The following is a 19322-nucleotide window of genomic DNA, read 5'->3' as shown; positions in this document are numbered from 1 at the left end:
GCGGTTCGCTCCTGCATGACGTCACAACTTCTATTGTACAGAGTCAAGTTACGCCATATTCGAAATTTTATGAAAAAAATATGAATATTGAGTGAAAAAATCGTTGATTTTTTATTTTTTAGATATTTCAATAATGAATTGCTGTTTTTTTAATACGTCACGCAACTTAGATTAAATGACTTACAATTCAAACATTATTCTCTACATTTATCGACCCACATTTTAAGATTTAACGCAAATTATATTGTATCTGAACCGGAACTTTATGAACCGGTTTTGAAATAACGATGTTCGAACCGGAGCTGAACTGGAACTTTTAAATTCCTCCGAACCGAAACCGGAACTGAACCGGATTCCGAAAAAATTCTTGCACCCGAACCGAACCTGAACCGGTAAAGTCAAACGGTTCGACTTAAGGGTCCGTTTACACTACAGCTGCACTGAACTGAGCAAAGCGTAATTTGCATTTAAATTCTATTGTGGCGAGCGTTTCACGCTTTGCTAAACTCAAGCCCCGTGCAGCAGCTGCAGCTAGCTTAAAGTTACGCTTTGCTAAACCCCACCCCCGTGCAGCTGGAAAAAAATACGCTTTGGAGCGACTTTCACGCTTTGCTAAACTCAAGCCCAGTGCAGCTATAGAAAAACGTTACGTCAGGGGTCGGCAACCCCTGGCACGCGTGCCACTTGTGGCACGCAAGATGATTTTGCATGGCACGCCAATTGATTTAACGCGCACGTTATATCACCTTAAGAAAGTGCAACCATTACATCACTACCACATCATTAACATTACTATCACATTACTAACACTAGCGCTAACTAAATGGTTGCACACATTGCCAGTTCGTGTCACAAATAAGGGACTTAACTGTGTTGTATTTAATATTATTTTTTGTGGGCGTACTTGTTGTTTAACACTAACCGTTCGTATTACGTCACAATGCCCCAAATTTAGCGTAACGTTTACTACGTTAAAGCAGGGCATTCTACAGTGGTTCTCAACCGCCGGTCCGCGTCAACTTTCCTGCCGGTCCGCCAAATATATTACAAATTTATATCTCAATTGCAAAAAGTAAGATGTTGAAGGCGGCTTGTCCATCAAATTTAGAACTTAGCCAGTTCCGTAATTTGCAGCATTGTGACGTAACATAGAGTTAACGGTCTACTTCACAATGCTGCAAGTGTTATACCCAACTATTTAAAAGTAGGCTACAACTCGTTTAAATCCTAAACTTTAAGACCAGTTGTACGTGAAAAACTTTAATAGAACCACGTATAACACGTATGATATCAAAACGACAGCAGCAAGTTTCTCATTACATAGAAGTTTTCGTTATTTGCTTTTAAGTTGCATAATTTTGTCATAATTACAATTTGGGTTGATTTTAATTTTTGAAGGTCCACCGGTTCGCAAAAAATGTTTTAAAATTTTACCGGTCCGTATGCTAAAAAGGTTGAGAACCACTGTTCTACATTAAAAGTAAGCACGTGTGTTTTTGTGCGACTGAGAAACCAACAAAAAGAGAAACTGATAGTTAACACTTCTAGATATCGGCTGAAAAGCATCGAAGTATATTTCAAAAAAGATACGCAAATTAGAAGTCACAGCTGCTGAGTCGGACTCGGGAGTCGAGTAAAACTACCCGAGTCCGACGTGTGCGGCATGCGCAGTACCAAATTTCGAAACTGATAAGGCAGCAAACTGTATATTGTTAAGGTGGAATAGCATATGCTCGTGGCATGTTTTCCATAAGCCTAGAGTGGATTACGGAATATCCACCTTAATTTAGTTACGTAAATTGGTGAAATGCAGAGGCTGAGTCGGACTCGGGACGTGGTGAAATCTGATATTTGGCCGGAGTCGGACTCGGGTTGTTTTTAACCAACTCCGCAGCCCTGATTGCCAGTGCGAAACCAAACATAGAAAAATGTTTGGCACGCAAGTTGTTAATGTTTTGACATTATTCATAAACTGGCACACTGCGTACGAAAGGTTGCCGACCCCTGCGTTACGTTTTGTCGCGATTTTTACGCCCAGCGCAGCTCACTGCAGCTGTAGTGAAAATAATTCCATGCCCAGTGCAGCTCAGCTCCGCTCAGTGCAGTTGTAGTGTAAACGGGCCTTTAAACTTGTGCCTAATGCTCTTGCGTCTTGAACATCATGCTATAGGATGGCTGGACCATGTTCATAACAAAATGCAACTCAATTTTAAAATCGAACAGTAAAGGACACTAAAAAAGAACCACTGGCCTACACCAGAGAAGGAAAAACAATTCTGAATATTTTTTATGCAGTGTAATTTACCAGAACCTGTCGATGTCCTTGTGAAAGCTAAGAGAGAATGGATAAGAAAACTTCAACTTTTTTTTCTCCAAATTCACATTGAAATTGAAGTTTTTGTCTGGATATTCTGACAGGGCCTTTTCAACAGCGCGACACACTTGGATTTACAAATGCGGATAAGCAACCAGCTTAACCTCCCTACCGAACTCACGGATTCGAATAAATCCCATTGCAAAAATCGACAAAACTAATATACCGGTAGCCTATACTCGGTTTTCTTTTCAAAAGTAAAAGTAAATCACCATCGAGCATGATTGGCCAAAACAAACGGGGCGAGATAACAGCTATATTTTGTTAAGCAAACAAAAAAATCATAAACAGAAGCCTATTCACAGCCTTTAAATCCGCCCAGATACTGTAGTTTGCACACAAAAGTTAGTTACCGGGTCAGCCTAACATAAACGGTATCTCTGTCGTAACTTATTTGTTTTTACAAATTAGGGTATTCATTTATTCAGTTGAGGCTAACTTAAGGCTAAGTATTCATTTACAGGCTAAGTATTTGAGGCTAAGTATTCATTTACAGTTGGAAAGCAAACCACCACTCAAACCCAACACTGAAAGTTGTTATCAGCAAATCAGCAAAAGCTGCCCCGTCTGTCTGGACCGTAAAACTTTTTTCATAAGAACCACAAAGGGTAAAAAACATCTAAAACAACTTTATTAAAATACAAAATACTGCAATTACGCCAAAAACGGCACCATCAGCAGTGCCTAAAAACTGCAAACACACACAAAAAAACACAAAAAGGCGTATACCGGTAGGCTACTTTGTTGTTTTAACATGCTTAAAGTGAGTCCTATATACAGTGTTGTGAAAACTTTTACTAGTTAACATTAATTACTAATAACGACGCAGATTACTTTTTGTTTAACTGTAATTGTATTTTTATCACAAAATTACGTCATTTATAATGTCATAAAACAATGTTAACTACCCAGCCGAGTCTGCTTGTAACGTTATATATCGGGGTAGCGCATAGGAAGATGCTACGTAAATATGCAAATGTTTACTACCACATCTACACCTAAACATGACAACCAGACCCGCGGAGTCGGTTAAAAATAACCCGAATACGACTCCGGCCAAATGTAAGGTTTCGTAGAGTCCCGAGTCTGGCTGAACGGACTCGGGACTCTGGTTGTTTTACGTGGTCTTACTCGAGTCCCTAGTCCGACTAAAGCAAAACAAACCGAGTCCGACTACACAGCCCTGGCCTGATGACAGCAAACCAAAATGGCGACGGAGATGCATTTGGGTCAATCGCACAAAGCCAAGTTCGTGTTTTACGTTGAATTCTCTTAATTGTGCAACTAGAGAAACATAGACTATAGTGATCTTAAGAAGAAACTCTGAACAAACTTAATAAAACTGATTATTATTAATGAACGCTTACTGGTCAGCGAAACGTCAATGTTGTTGCATCTCTGTATCGTATACCGTGTTCTAAAGAGGACAATTTAACATGCAAAAAAAAGGGGGCTCATCAAATGTTTAATATGATATGATCGGGTGTGGTAATTCATTCTTGCAATGATAAAATATATACAAAAAAACAACCCAAGCCTGTTTGAAGTCATTGTTTTTTCCGAACACTGTCGTATAGAAAACAAATTTCTGTTTGAACTCGTTTTCAAAAAAATACAAAAAATAAACCATTAACATGATTTTTTTTCCGACAATAATAGGCATATGTATTATGTAAGTTGCAGCTATTTTAAATTTGTTAAACTGAGTAAGCATTAGGAACTGTACGGCTAACGTAGCGAGTTCAAGTCTTACAGCAGACTGGTTTGTGTTTTTATATTAAAAAACATATTTTTTACATTTGCTAATAAAGCTTATTAAATTAACCACAAAACAGTTGTTAAAGATAAAGACAGCATTATTGAAAAGTCAACAGTAGTACAATATGGCACTTAAACATACAAATAACATTGATTAAATATTAAATGCACAAAAATGTTAATGAGTTTAAGGTAACACTTATCACTAGGGTAACCAATTACTTTAAAACAAGGTCTTGGTTTTACTGGGCATATTGGCAAATATCTTTGTGACATTTTAAAAGTTTTGCATCAAACTTATTGAACTTTATAGTTAAAAAAATAAAAAATTTAAAAAATAATATATATAATGTAAATTTGATGAATAATGATAAAACAACACAATTAAAATTGAAATAACTAGTACTACAACATAAATCATTAGTTGAAATGACTTAATGAATTCATGTTATTTTAAAACAGTGATAATAGTAATTTCAATTTACAATATTTTATACTTTATTTTCAACATATGAATTAACAGGGTTTTTAATATTTGAATTACCAAGGCTATTTAAATTATGTTGAATTCTAGAAAAATGAGCCCAAAGTTTTAGACTCCAAACAACAAAGTATAAGTTTGTGAAGGTATGGAGTTAATCTTATTATATTGACCAACGTTCAGGACACAAACTAAAAAAAAATATATATATTATTACGTTTTGTAGCACAATAGTGTTGCAACATACATTACCATTTAGTGCAGGTAAACACAGCAGCTTTAAAAGACAACATAATTTAAAAATAAAATGTTGATGCAGGCCACACAAATTTGATAGGCAACAATTTTAGTGCGGTCTGTTATAACTGTACAATTTGTGAGTAGCACAAAAGTCAATTGCAAAACGCATTATATGTGGTATCCACCCTTAAAAGACACAACAAACATATGAAGTTGAAATAAACTGTCAGTGATGCCAGTTGAACTAAGCTGAAGCAACATCTGTAGCTTTGCATTTTGAAGTTAAAGGCATAACTCATTTTGTCACAAAGAGCTAAATACACATAATGACACAACAATAGGGGTGGTCATTGCTTGACCAACTTCGGAGTCAAAAAGGACAATTACCTGGTAAGAAACAACAACATACAATATAACCGTTAAATAAACTACTTTAGGAAGACTGTGTGAGCCACAAAAGTAGGTGACACTTTTTAGAATTTAGCATGAGAAATGTCTGTTCTAGCCAATGATTTCACAACTTTAAGTGACAACTAATAAATAGTTATAGATACTGGTCATCACAAAAAAAAGCAGATTGCAACATTGAATGATGCGTGTAAATAGAAGGTACGCCTACTAAAGTTATTTCATTATTTGTACTTCTGGAACATTAGACTATAGTGATTGAATGGCTGACCTCCTTCAGACTTTACTTCCCATCCTTGCTCATTAAGGCATTCTGTCAGTATACACCTGCAAAGCATTGAGAAACACAAGCTAGATAAAAACTTACAAGAAAAAAGAAAGTGTCACCTGAGATGATGTATTGCTTTGCCAATAAAATGCCATAGTCAACTGAAGTTCTCAACTAAATTTTGTCGGGAGTGTTTAGCAACCGGTCAAAAATGGAAGGCATAAAATTCAAAGTTTAGTGTTGAGGTTTGCAAAAACTGCAATATTTGGTTGATTATATTTGTCTAAACATTTAAACAGAATACTATTTTCTATTTAAATAATTCATATACATAAAAAGAAACACTTTTATTGAGAGATCGACCGATATCCATTTTTTAGACCGATACTGATACCCGATTTTTTACAATTTTTCAACTGATATCCGATACCGATTTTTCTATATATCTGGAAAATGTTCAAAACTCGAATAAATTGAAAATGAAATCCTAATAATGTTTTAGTTTATATACCTTTATTAATTATTACACTATTATTTTGCATATTAACTTGGCGTGATGCTAAAACCAAAATGTTTTTCATAAAAAAATTGATAAGTTGTTGGTTGTACAGGAAAAATAATATCATATTTTTGTACTAAAATATCGCCAAAGTATCGGCCTACATTTACCGATACCGATATATCGGTAGAAGCCAAATATCGGCCGATATTATCGGTAAACCGATATATCGGTCTATCTCTACTTTTAACTATTCAAGTGGAGCTGATTTTAAAACAAGGTAACTAAAATTGCTGAACAAATATTATTAAAAAAGTGTGAAGTAACTTTAAAACAAGTTCAATTCCAAATTGAAAAAACGATTTCATTTTTGTGACTTACCACAGTCTTTCGATGCGCTTGTGAAAGATGACAGGGGTAGAAAACTTTAATTTGTTTTTACGTAAATCCACATGAAGATGAAAGTTGTGATCTGGAAATTCTGCCAGGTTTTTTTGGATTGCTCCACACACTTCATTTTCCAAATGCGGATAAGCAACTAATTTTACATTCTTACCAACTAGGTTGATGCGTATAGTTCCCATATCTGAGTATCAATAAATTTCTTGTTTCGCTATTTTCTGTTGGAATTAGGAGAAAATAAAAGTGGACAATTAGAAAATGAGGTAACAATCAGATTATACTGCATACATTTTCAATTTATATTCATATTAATCTAAAAACTATCTTTAGTTAAATGCAACATGTTAAATAAAAATCACTGTAGGAAGCGGTTTAAAATTTTTTACCAGGTCCAACTAAACAATAATCATAAAGGAATTACGTTTTGTTAGGCAGAGTTTGTAATTACTAACCTAAAAAATTAAAAAGCATGAATGGCTAACACAACAAAAGTAATGGCTTGTGTTTTATAAATACGAAGCTTTGATATTTGCATGCATTTTTTCTTCTTTGGTCAGGTACGCTAGACAAAGCCGTGATAACAATTTCGTTCAGTTACCTAAATTGGTATATTGCGCACCTAAACTTAGAAAAAAGGTAAATTTTGGTAGGATTTTTACCCAAGGTGTGCAAATAATGTGATTGCATACGTGCAAACCTCAAAATTTGGTGCTGCATACCGGAGATCTCGGCGTGAAGTGCCACTGTTAAATAAAATGCAGACCGGCCCAAACCCAAACGTTAACTCGCACCCTAACCTTAAATAATGTTAGCAGTATAAATCCCCGAACGAAATGTGGTAGGAATCGAGACCAGAAAATGCTACGAAATATTTGTATTGCCCTTGATATTAATGGACGAGTCGTGTAGGTTGACTGGTTCTTGGTTGTATAATTATAAAATGTATTAGAACAGTAGTTGAAAAGAAAAACAAACAGGGAAAACCACCATGGGACTCCCCTATTCTAACCAATAATATGGTATTTAAGACAAAGAGATTATAATCTATAATCTCTTCGATTTAAGGTACTTCACTGATTTAACTTTGTTCACTGCAAAGATATTACAACCATGAGGACAAACTCTTACTTTCGCCTTTAAGCAATTTATGCATACTACTTTCGACAGTCGTCACAGTTTGTCTATAAGGTTATAATCTCTTTGTTCACTGTCAAGAAGCGTTATTTTTAATGGATTTTGATAAATCACAATTTGCATGTGCATTATTTGAATAACCTAGAATCGAACTAGTACCGTACTTATATCATGTATATAGTTTTGGGCGGTCCTAAGGATAAGAAAGCGTATGTAGAGAGTATTTATTACCAACTAATGGCTTTTGTATTTAATGTTTTATGACGTCTGTGGTTATGTGACACAAATTATCGTCTATGTCGAAGCGCAACGCTAAGTCGCACCCAGTGTTGCATGTTAATTGGCATTCCTTTGGGTTCGTAAGTCATCGGGATTGGACTAAGAGGAAGTTCCTTTATGGACTCACAAGTGTTTCCGCCCCCGTTTTTACATGCACATCACACAAACTCAACTACCGGTACATAAAATACGATATTAAAGATTGGGTTACAAAAGAAAACTGTGACACAAACTGACAAACAGATCCCCAACCAGGCGGACCGAAAGCACAATGCCTGACGCAAACAGCTTCCAATTCGTCTAAGAGCGTCAGATTTAAATGACAAACATTTTACCTAAAGCGTCTCATCGACTCGTAATACTCGATCGCTCAGACTTACTTCATTCTAAAGGCGAATAATAATGACCAACTGACAATGAAATGCAACAAAAAAGTAATTAGAAGCAACAGCGATCTTAATAGGTTTATTAAAATCATTGCCGTTGCCACCCGAATGGGATCAAATCGATGACATTTCCGAAACTGAAATACGCTTAGTTAATGAATGCACAGTTTAAAATGTGTGACACTGCAAAAGCACTATACAATTAAATAAAACAGTAGCCTATGCATCGGTTCGCCAATAAAAACAAAATTGTGGACGAGCTTTGGGCCTATCTTTAAATAAAACCCCTTGGGGAAAACCGTATTTCAACAGCTGTATAGGGTAGTTTCACAATTGAAACCAACCCCGTTCGTTTCAACTAAACATCAGAGTGCGTGCTGTTCTCTCCACACCTTTGGTAAAAACGACATTGCCAAATGTATATTTAGTAGTAATCCTACTGAAACTATATCGCATTTATTTTATTCTTGTAAACATATTGAAATCTAGATTAATTTAATCTTAAGTCTCTGCAAAACTATAATTCTTGCGGTAGGTTCCTGTCAAATTTGTTTGGGACTGATGTCGATTTTGATTTGTTGAATCGCTTGCTGTTTTACGCGCGGTTCGTTATATACCGTTCCAAACATGCAAAGATGCTGCTTGTGTTTGTTTTTATGATCAAATAAATAAAACACTTATATCTGTGCATTGAATAGAAAACTCGCAACTCATAAAGATGAGTGGGCTGGTCTTAATCCCAGCCGGTCGCTTCTTAATTTTGATGCTTTCTGCGTTCAAATAATAATAAACTCTGGTCGTATGCAGTAGGAAAAATAAACTAATCTTCCACACAGCATAATTATCTGGATATTTCTGTTATGGTTGATTGGTCAGCACTGAACTTCATCATCGAAAACGTAACATGCATTCGTATATGTTTATTGAACAAATTATTTTTTTCGCACGTTTGCTGTAATTTTCATCGCGTTTGACGCGTACAATAAAAACACTTTCGGGGCGCAAAAACTGCTGGCAGTGCTTAACGTGAACTTACTCACACTGGGGGCTTTGCCGTCAACAGTAGGCCTACGGTTAAATTCACGTAAGTTTTCACATAAAAAAATCAGTAAAGTATACAGTGCTTTTAACATTCAACCGAATAAAATAGGTAATAAAATATTACGTTAAAATGTGTTGTAAAACAACGCGAGGGTTTCGTCAAGTGCGTTTCACTAACTTTTTTTTAACAGTTCTTTGTATGCGCGGGACAGAATCTTTTCCACGGCGCATTTTGCAACCTAAAAGAAAATTCTATTCGTGTCCACTGTCACTTTGCAGAAGTCAAAAAGCGAAGATCACGGATGTCCAGAAAAAAACACACAACGACCTTTGGTAAACCAGCTAAAAAAACGCCTTAAAACTACAACATTTCCGCCACTGAAAAGAGCAGCTTTGCGAAAAGGCCTCGTTTAGCGCTCCACCGACTGCTTTTCTGGGCCGCGGTTGTTGATCAGGTCGAAGTCTATGACGATCTTGCTCTGCTTCGGTTGATGCTGGACATAGTCGATCCCGGCGAGGTCGAGCAATCTCCGCGACGCTTTCATCTTTTCGTCTTCGTGGTGCTTGTCGGAGAAATACAGCACCTTGCGTATTCCTTAGGACAGAAAAAACTTTGAAATAAACTTTGTCTCAATTGTAGACTTGTGTAAAATTCTTTAAAATTTTGGAGCATAGTAGTTGGAGTTCGTAGTAAGAATACCAAAGTCCAAACAGAAATATACCAAAAGCCATTGCAGACTCTTCACCGAATCTGTCGATCAATGATGCAAGCAGAGCAGACTAGAAAAACAACTTGCCTGCAGTGAGGTTCGAACTCACGACCTCCGGTCAGGCCGGGAACGTCGCTTTACCAACTGAGCTATGCAGGCTCAGAAGGGAACGACCATACGCCAATGCTTGCTCAATCTGTTAGTACAAGCAACTTCATATTGAAGGGTATTCACAGAACCATATCATTATCCAATGAAACATGAACACACATGTGTGTTTACAACTGAAATCTAGCCCTTCTAAAGCTGCTTTTTGACCAACGATTACGGCTTACATATCATTAGTACACCGAAAGCTGAAACAGAAGTAGGTAGGATTTTAAACGTTTCGAATATCTCCTAATTCATTTTTAACGTCGTTGTTGAAAATAAAGATGTTGAAGATAAAAAAAAGATTTTCGAAACGTTTGAAATGCTACCTACTTATGTATGGGCTTTGATATTCCTATTACGTCTCACTACAGCCTCCAGCAATTACGCTTCAAAATTTTATGGACTTTTCCAATAAAACGTATAGCTTTATAAAGACTTAAATTTGAATTTTTTCCCGTGCTTTGAAATCAATTAAAAAAGTGAACAGCATAAATGCCAAAATCAACAGAATAAAAAAGTAGGTTGGACATATGTTTTAACACAGCACCGCACATAACCTAAACTGCACATAAAATAAGTAAATAGACAATTCATAGACTTTGGAAAAATATAGTATTTATTAAAGACTTTCAAAGACATGTAAACATTTATAGACTCTGTGACAACGCTGTTTGACCAAATTTAAACTCATGTAAGAATATTATCTGAAAATATTAGCAACACAAAGTTGTGCTGTTAAATAAAGACAAAGAACTCAACCTCAAATTGACCACTTAGCAGTGATAATTCTTTTCTCCTGTGAGACTTCAGTACTGTCCTTGTTTTGGTAAAGTTGGATCATTTTTATTGACAAAAAGTATTTTATACTTATACATCTGAATTTTTTGTTGGGCAAACTACCACAAAATTGACTAAGTTAACCTTTAAGCGGTAAAACCGGTAATCATAGTTACTAAGTACTAGTCACCTGACTGGATAATGAGCTTTGCGCATTCGTTGCAAGGAAAAAGTGCAACGTATATGGTGCATCCCGCCACACTAGAGGAATTTTTGTTAAGGATTGCATTCATTTCAGCATGGCATACTAAAAGTAAAATGAAAAAACCTAAAAATTAAAGCAATAATACATAAAATTTAAAAAAAAATAACGATTTTTTCAACTAACATTTCAGTTCATCTGCCTTTTTTATTGAACTGTAAAAAGTAGGAAATTTATTTATTTAACAGGAAAAAGCTTTATCATATTTCCATAATAAAATATTGGCTCAACTGTACTGATACCAATATATATCAGTAGGAGCGGAAAGCAGACTATTGACCAACATTATCAGTAACTCTTCAAAAAAAAATATTAGGTATAAATATTTAACAAAACTCGTGGCTCATACAGAAATGACAAAAAGTCCAAATCATATTGGAATGTTTACCGTATGGGTATTTTGTGTCAAGCCAATTTTCAGATTCCCTCTTCCATGGCAAATCATCGTCACTGCAGCCATTAGGCATCCCATTGTAGCCAATTCCGACTATTTTTTTTTCATCATTGACAATACAGGCACCTACCTGCAAAGAACAACAACCTTAAAATATAATGTAACCTACATGTTAAATACAATCAGAGTTGGATCAATTACATTAATTCAGTTCAATTACAATTACTCCCTTTAATGTTTCAGTTACATTAGAATTACACAAAAACTGTAATTATTTAATCAATTACAATTTTCCGGCATTAAAACTTCAGTTTTCTTGATATCAATGTATTGAGCCAAAACTTTAGCAACTTACAATTAGAAATACACAAAATGAAAATGTGTCAATTTACCTTACAATTACCGATAAATATAACACATTTCTAGTACACATTCAACTGAGAATGTTTAACCAGCAAGTCAATTTTTGGTACAATGAGAGCATTTAGTTATAGGTTGAAATGACTTATTAAATTTCAATTTTCGGTACAATGATAGCATGTAGTTATAGGTTGAAATGACTTTGATATATTTACTTGGGTTTACCTGAGTGCTAGGGTCCTTGCTTCGCTGAGCAGACAGGAAGGCAACCGCCATGAAGTAATCTTTCCATTCTAAATATTCGCTTCGCCTTGTGTTGAGATCCCTGCAATGGGAAATTCTTTGACGATTGATGGTTTGGAGAAAAACAACATCATTTTGTTATATGAGACTTACCGGTCAGAAATAGTTTGGTTGGAAGCCATGGTGGTTTATTGCTTTGCTGACTTTAGATCAGGGTTATTTAAATTTAAAATTTATTTAAAAAAGGTAAAAAAATCCTTGATTCTAAAAAAGATGGCATTGATTGTATGTGCTAAACTTGTTTCAAGAACAAAATTAAAAGAGTTAGACATGTTTCAACACTGAAACACTCTTAAAAGGTAAAACATATGTTTCGGGTCAATAAAATGAAATAAACACTAAGTAGTAACATAGGCTTTTTAAGTAAAACAACCAAATAATCCGAAAAGAAGAAGATAAATGAAAACCTAACATCATGCGACAAACAATCGATATAAAATTTAGCAATTAAGTTTCCAACTATATCTGGCTGTACAATGAAAATCAAAGTTAAAATGACAAAAAAAAAATCAAAGTTAAAATGACAAGGCATTTTGGAGGTTGACACCAATTCATCGACAGCTATATTTTACTAAAAAAGTAAACTACATCTGTTTTTCAGCTTCTTGTAACAGTGTCCGTGCATCATCCATACCCTCTTCCATCTTTCGTAGCTGCAGCATAACTTTATCCGGGTAACGGTTCTCCATAAACTGGACATTGGCCCAAGCTACTGACAAACAAATTAGTCTTTCCCGGTCCATATCCGACTCCCAGTTGTTTCGGAGAAAGGTCTTTCTTGCATGCCAGTGCGTTTTACTTTCCCATGGTTCTCGGTACTTTTCCAATTCGTCAACAAAGTGTCGAGAAGACGCGACCAAATCATTTACTTCCATTATAAAGCGCTTAGTTTAACCTAGCTGAAGCCTGGACTATTTGAAAGTAATGTTGCACTGAATATGTTAAAAATGGAAATCACCTTGACCCTTGCAAGATAAATGTCGACCTTAATTCCTGATCAGTAACAGCAAAATAATCTAGCAAAGCTAGCAATTCAGGTCAGACACATTAACCAGATCTTAAAAGATATATATATATTTCGCCAACTAAGGCATCGTCAGTATATCTGAATAAACTCTTTCTTATACTGTTGCGTTTGTTTTTATTCAGATATACCGACGATGCCTTAGTTGGCGAAATATATATATAAATATATCTTTTAAGATCTGGTTAATGTGTCTGACCTGAATTGCTAGCTTTGCTAGATTATTTTGCTGTTATTTGAAAGTAAGTGTCAGTTACAGACTCCACAAATACTGTTGTAGTTATATGTCGTGCAATTTAGGCTTGAGCCACTATGAAAAGTATGGCAAGTCAGCGGCAATTTTTTTCAACTGACTAAACCTTACCTGGGCGAAGTTGGCGCGCTGCATTGATTTTGGGCAATATCTCAAAAAGTTGTGACGATACAAAAATAAATTTTACACAATCCTTATATTGCTTACATCTTTCCAGCAATCACACTTTTAGCGAAAAATGTTAATATTCAAATTTGATGTTTGGGTGAGGGTGGGTCAAGTAATATTTTGTTTATTATTAATAATAACTTGACCCACCCTCAACCAAACGCTAACCCAAACAATATGCGTTGTGGTATGCGGCATTTGAAGAAAGTTTTTTTTTTATTAATTTTTACGTACAATAGTGAAAGTGCGCCAAAAAAACAAATATGCATCCAATTTTGCCATATGATATAGTGGGGGGGTTAGCGAATGTAGGTGTATGGTTACCGGTGTCCGGTAAGAAGGTGCTGGCTCTTAAGACGAGAGCCAACAGCTGCCTAAGTCACTTACAAGTCCTTAATCCGACTCCAAAGGATCAGGCCGCTAGAATACCTGTCCTTACTCCTTAACTTCTTGAACTCTAGACAAAGTCACTTCACTCAGTAGACATTGCCCGTTGAGTATATTCATAAATCTCAAAAGTACACACGAACGATACAACGATTAACGAAGCAGTGAAACAGGCCGCTAATAAGTCGTGTTCAATAGAAAGATCGTGAAACGCTGACTGAAAGCATTTAGTTTGGCGCTAGGTCATGCGTCAGTGGACAACGGTCACGTGCATAGTGACGTCAAATACAAATAAAATGTATTGCAGAATGCAGAGGCGTATCCATAAAATCAAAATTTCAACTTAGGAAAATCCCCTACTTTCAGGTCATAAAACAGTGACGGTATGACGTCATAGAATGGTGATTCCAAGACGTAATAAAAAAAGTAATAAGAAACAGCCAAATAATGTCCAGCAAAAGCGAACCTTTAAGACGCAAATTGCACACTTCACGTGGTCTTAGAATCCTGTGGTCTTAGAGTTAGAATATGCTTGAAGAGCCTAATTTTGCGTTAACTAACATTACATAAAAATGGAAACTTTAAAACGCACACGACAGTAAACATTATACTTTCTTTTAAAAATCTCAAACTAATGCCGATGTTACACCAATATCGGATACTAGCACACAGAGCGAAGAGTGAGGAACACTAACTAACTGCGCATAACTCGACGTTTTTTAGCGAAAAAAAAGATAAGAAGGTTTGACTTAGCATTGTCAATTGTCGAAAACAGACGAAGAACGGCGTTTTGCGCTCGATGTTGGTTTCGCATTAGCTTAAGACGCGTGACCCAATTACTTTAAAAGCACGCCGCTCCGAACAGTTTGTTCAACCGTGACAAAAACGAACAAAAAACATAATATCACTTACAAAAAGGTGGGTAATAACCCCTCCCCCCTGGATACGCCACTTGAGGCAATATATATAATGTATAATATTTTTAACCTTCATAAGTAATACATATTACACTTACAAATAATACTAATAGTTGCATTTTGGAATCCCAGGGGAGCAAGTGCCCCCCTCCCCCCCTGGGGGCGCCTATGAACCCAAATAATGTTTGTTGTGGTAGAGTACTAGTACACGTTCAATACAAGGCGCTAATTAATGCTATTCACGTTCATTGTGTGGCACTAAACAAGTTCATTTTAAGGCAATTTAGTTTTAAGTGCGGCAGTACAAGTGTGCGAACATGTAATACGTCAAAATTCCTTGTAACCTACGCTTTCAACTGGGTAATAAACACTTTTAGAGTTCTATCGATGTTTAACAGCACAAAATCAGTTTCGCAATATTAAATAGGCAAACAAACACTTGGCTGTGGTCCCGAAACGTATTTAATAATTTTAGACGAACAGACGTGGCTCGTACTCAGTTTGTACTGCCGCACATTAAAACTACATTGCCTCAAAATAAACGTGTTTGGTGCCACACAACGAACCTAAATAGCATTAAATTATTGACCGTACTCTAACGGACGCAGAACAACATCGTATGCTGTTCCCTTCTGACAGCCCTCAACCAACACTCGTCTAATATGCACGTCATGTAAAGCCGTCTGCGCGCAACCATGTTTGTGACGTAGCACGATGACGTTGTCGTCCCATTATTGTAAAACGTTCAGTTTTAGTCAAATCTATTTAACATAACAGGCGTACGACATTAAGCCTGTTTATATGCACCTTTCTCAGGCAGATTAGATTAAGGTTCAAGCCGGATTGAAAAGTAATCCGTTCCAGCGTCGTAATTACATGGCGCGAAATTCAAGCCAGCTTGAGTGTACAAACTGCACTGATATGCATTATTACGTAATATTCCAGTAAACCTCTAACGCACAACCAATTTTTCGGCTTAGGCTACTCCTTGCAGCAATTTATTGCTGCTTGTTCGTTTTTATTAACCTAACATTGAAAAAAACCCAAGAATTGCTTGAGTTAGGTTTGCCGATTAAGTACGTTTTTGACTGTCTTTATTGTGCTTCAGTTTACCTGGCACACAGAATGTAAGTGCAGGAAAGTTAAGCTTGTTTGTGCTGGCCAACGCTATATACAAGGCAAAGTGGACAAAAGAAGGTGATAAGTTGTACCAAACATTAATGAAAACTGTATTTGGCGCTGGCCTAGAATCCTACCACAGCATTGAGACAATTATTAAAGCAAAGTACAATATTTGGGTGAGGGTGGGCCAAATATTACTATTTAAACCTACCCAAACCCGCATCCTAACCCAAATAATGTTATATGTTGTGGATTCTAGACCAGCGCCTATGTCACAAATTAGTATCTGATTCTAACGAGTGTATCTAATGTTCTTTCCTTATGCGCTAAACTTGTTTTGTTTACGACTAGCCGTTCGTGTTACGTCATAATGCCCCAAAAGTGGCGTGATGTTTACTGCGTTAAAGCAGGTCATTCAACATCAAACAATTCCGGCCGTCAGCGAAACGAACAGATTAAGCGGCGAACGGATTGAAAACCACTCCTTTTGTCAGATTAGGAAACGAAAGAACTTAATTCATTCCAGCGCCAAAACGAGAGAGAATGAATTAACGAATCAGATTCGAATCCGGCTTAAACGTGCATATAAACGGGCTTATTGACGCCTACTGTAGCATAGATTTGGTTTAGATTTAGAATAATTGTGGTCCGACTTTTCTCAAAGACTTCCCAAGAATAATTCGAGAGCGAGTTCCAGGGTATCTGAAGATTTTAAATAAACGTTTCAAACACTACTAGTATCGAAAATTGCGGAAGATTTTGAGTCGATTCTTGGTGTTTAAGGACACGCCTGCACAACATGGAATGTAGCAATAGGATTCTAGAAGAAGGACAGAAGGCCAACATGGTACAATACAGAAGCGTGTATCGGTAGAAAAAAATATCTTGCTTACCCATGGGACCAAGATTTTAGCATGTTGTTTGCCCTTAATTAGCCATAAGCACACCAAGTTTTTGATGTGTTTACGTAGGCTCTTGTACAATTGTTAGTAGTTGATAGCAGAAGTTAAATGCAAAACCAATTTGGGCGGAAGATAGGTATTTGAAAAACATATTAAACCATTTTAAACAATATTTTCTCTTTAACAAAGATGTTGCGCAAAACTGCGCCAAGGACATGGAACAACATACTATGTAACTGTACTGGTGCTAAAGAGGCTGCAGTTTCATGGGTACAGTATGTTTAAGACAGAGAATTTCGTTTTTTTTGTGTCGGTAATTATATTTTATTGCCCGGCATCGCCAGTAGTCCAAGCATTTAAATATCATTTTAAGTTTAATTGGACATATGGAAAAACTTGTAAATTCTCTGCTAATCTCATAAACGCCGGAAGTTTCGCCTGGTGCATGCTCTTAATATAGAGGAAAAAACAAACTAATTTTATTTTGCTTTGGTTTTGCAGTCCAGTTTAGTTGAAATGACGTTTAAAGCTGTAACTCTGCTGATGTTACTCCTCGCCGAGAATCAATCAGCGAACACCGTTCCACAATGGACCTGTCAACTGAGCTGCAGCCCCACCTGATGCCCACGCCCCTCGCTTATCTCACCGTAGATAAGCTTTGCGACGGTGTAAGGAATTGCCATTCTGTAGCTTCGAAGACAAGCGAAGACGAAACCCACTGTTTCGAATGCACGGGGGGAGCGAGGCTGTGCAAACCCAACAATGAATGCATTCGATCGACGTGGGTGTGCGACGAGGTTTTCAACTGCGTCGACGGTAGCGATGAGTGGAACTGCTTAGAGACTTGCCCGAAATATGAACAGATGTGCAGTGATGGAAGCCAGTGCATTTCATCTTTCTTTTTTTGCAACGGCGTGGAAGAATGCAACGACAAAAGCGACGAGTCGAACTGCACCGACTGCCCCTTGTATTTTTGGAAGTGCGCCGATGGGAGTAAGTGCATCCACTTAAGTTGGGTGTGCAACTACATAAAATACTGCAACGACGATAGCGACGAGATAAATTGTCCGGCGTGCCAAAGCACTTCAATGTCGTGGTCGTGCAGCACCAACGACGAATGTATTCCTCTTCCCCAGCGTTGCGACGGAAATAAACATTGCAGCGACGGTAGTGACGAAAGGAGCTGTTCTGGGTGCGCAGCTGGAGCGTTTTATTGCGAGGACGGTAGCGAGTGTTTGAACGTAGACCTGTTTTGCGACGGGTCCCAGGACTGCAGCGATCTCAGCGACGAAACAAACTGCGACGTGTGCAAAGGTGGATCGTACTTATGTGAAAACGACGGCAACTGTATTGAAGACAAAAGAACATGCAACGGATTTATGGACTGCCTTGATCATAGCGACGAGTTGAGCTGCCCTAAACCTTGCCCACCCGAGCAACGTCGATGTGCCAGTGGGGAGTGTGCTCAACAAACATTTTCTGCGACGGTCGTTTAGGAGCCTGTAACTTGAGTGACGAGCTAGACTGCAATTGTGCGGGTAAAGTTCAGTGCAGCTGCTTAAACGAGACTTCGTGTCCACCAACTGGACAATGTATAAGTAGGCAGGATTTAGCTGATGGAATCAAGGATTGCTTGGATGGACAAGACGAACCCTGTGGAAAAATTGGAACAGAAACGTTTTATTGTTCCGATTTTAGCGTTAAGACCGCTTTTATCTCATTAGCCACTGTTCCATATTACAGCAAAAACCACAGCTGCTGTAAAATAAAGCAACCCATCAAAGGAATCACTTACATGGTTGTTGAGACTGAAAATGGGCTGTGCTCGGTAAAAGATAGCTGCGAAATGTATTATTTTTGCAATGAAAGTAAGGCGGAATCAACCTGGCACTTTTGCAACAGTTTCGTCCCATCAGATTGCAAAAATCAGAAGACTGGTTTTGGATTTAAATGTCCGGGATTAAGCAATACAGGAATATGTGTTTTGCCCCAAATCAACATTTACGACAACTTTCCGCAGTGTTCAGACAGGTCAGATCTCTGTTTTGTTGGTGGAAAGTTCAAGTGCTTTCTTTGTTTGGACAATAAACTTATTATATCACAGAATCAAGTTTGTGACGGTGTGGTAGACTGCTACGACCTTTCCGACGAGTGTTTGTGAGAAAAACAAACAGTGTGTAAAGATATTTTAGGTGACTCTGTGGACCATTGCGCACCGAGCATGATGCATTGTCAGGATACAACAAATTGCATAGATTTTGACAAAGTCTTATGCAACGCAGGTATGAGTTGTAAAACCAATTCTCATTTAAAATATTGC

The 19322-nt window shown here is 37.1% G+C and overlaps 1 protein-coding gene, 1 long non-coding RNA gene and 1 other non-coding gene across 3 annotated transcripts; all 3 read right to left on the bottom strand.

Moving 5' to 3' along the window:
• Positions 1 to 4859: 4859 nt before the first annotated feature.
• LOC146135581 (uncharacterized) lies at positions 4860 to 6644 on the bottom strand. The gene is made up of 3 exons (XR_014501607.1): positions 6410 to 6644; positions 5533 to 5588; positions 4860 to 5240 (listed from the first exon to the last, which is right to left on the bottom strand). It is a non-coding gene; the product is annotated as an uncharacterized LOC146135581 (long non-coding RNA).
• Positions 6645 to 9586: 2942 nt separating this feature from the next.
• Positions 9587 to 12788, bottom strand: LOC146135579 (deoxycytidylate deaminase-like). The gene is made up of 5 exons (XM_083395124.1): positions 12323 to 12788; positions 12152 to 12251; positions 11561 to 11696; positions 11101 to 11217; positions 9587 to 9865 (listed from the first exon to the last, which is right to left on the bottom strand). Exons 1-5 carry the CDS (start codon positions 12349 to 12351, stop codon positions 9681 to 9683), a joined length of 567 nt encoding a protein of 188 aa, XP_083251250.1. The 5' UTR covers positions 12352 to 12788; the 3' UTR covers positions 9587 to 9680.
• Trnaq-cug (transfer RNA glutamine (anticodon CUG)) lies at positions 10065 to 10139 on the bottom strand. The gene has a single exon. It is a non-coding gene; the product is annotated as a tRNA-Gln (tRNA).
• Positions 12789 to 19322: the final 6534 nt, after the last annotated feature.

The sequence above is a fragment of the Ascidiella aspersa genome, chromosome 8 (genome assembly GCF_963924565.1).
Source record: "Ascidiella aspersa chromosome 8, kaAscAspe10.2, whole genome shotgun sequence".
Taxonomy (NCBI): domain Eukaryota; kingdom Metazoa; phylum Chordata; class Ascidiacea; order Phlebobranchia; family Ascidiidae; genus Ascidiella; species Ascidiella aspersa.
Note: the sequence above shows the minus strand (reverse complement) of the source record. Positions and strands in the feature narration are given on the sequence as shown.

What these genes read in the sequence shown, in the direction of transcription:
- LOC146135579 (XM_083395124.1), bottom strand. Translation starts at nt 12,351, where the DNA reads ATGGCTTCCAACCAAACTATTTCTGACCG. An exon ending in GCAAGGACCCTAGCACTCAG is followed by an intron (nt 11,697 to 12,151) that starts GTAAACCCAAGT and finishes TGTTCTTTGCAG; the next exon opens with GTAGGTGCCTGTATTGTCAA. An exon ending in AAAGCTCATTATCCAGTCAG is followed by an intron (nt 9,866 to 11,100) that starts GTGACTAGTACT and finishes TTCTGTCCTAAG; the next exon opens with GAATACGCAAGGTGCTGTAT.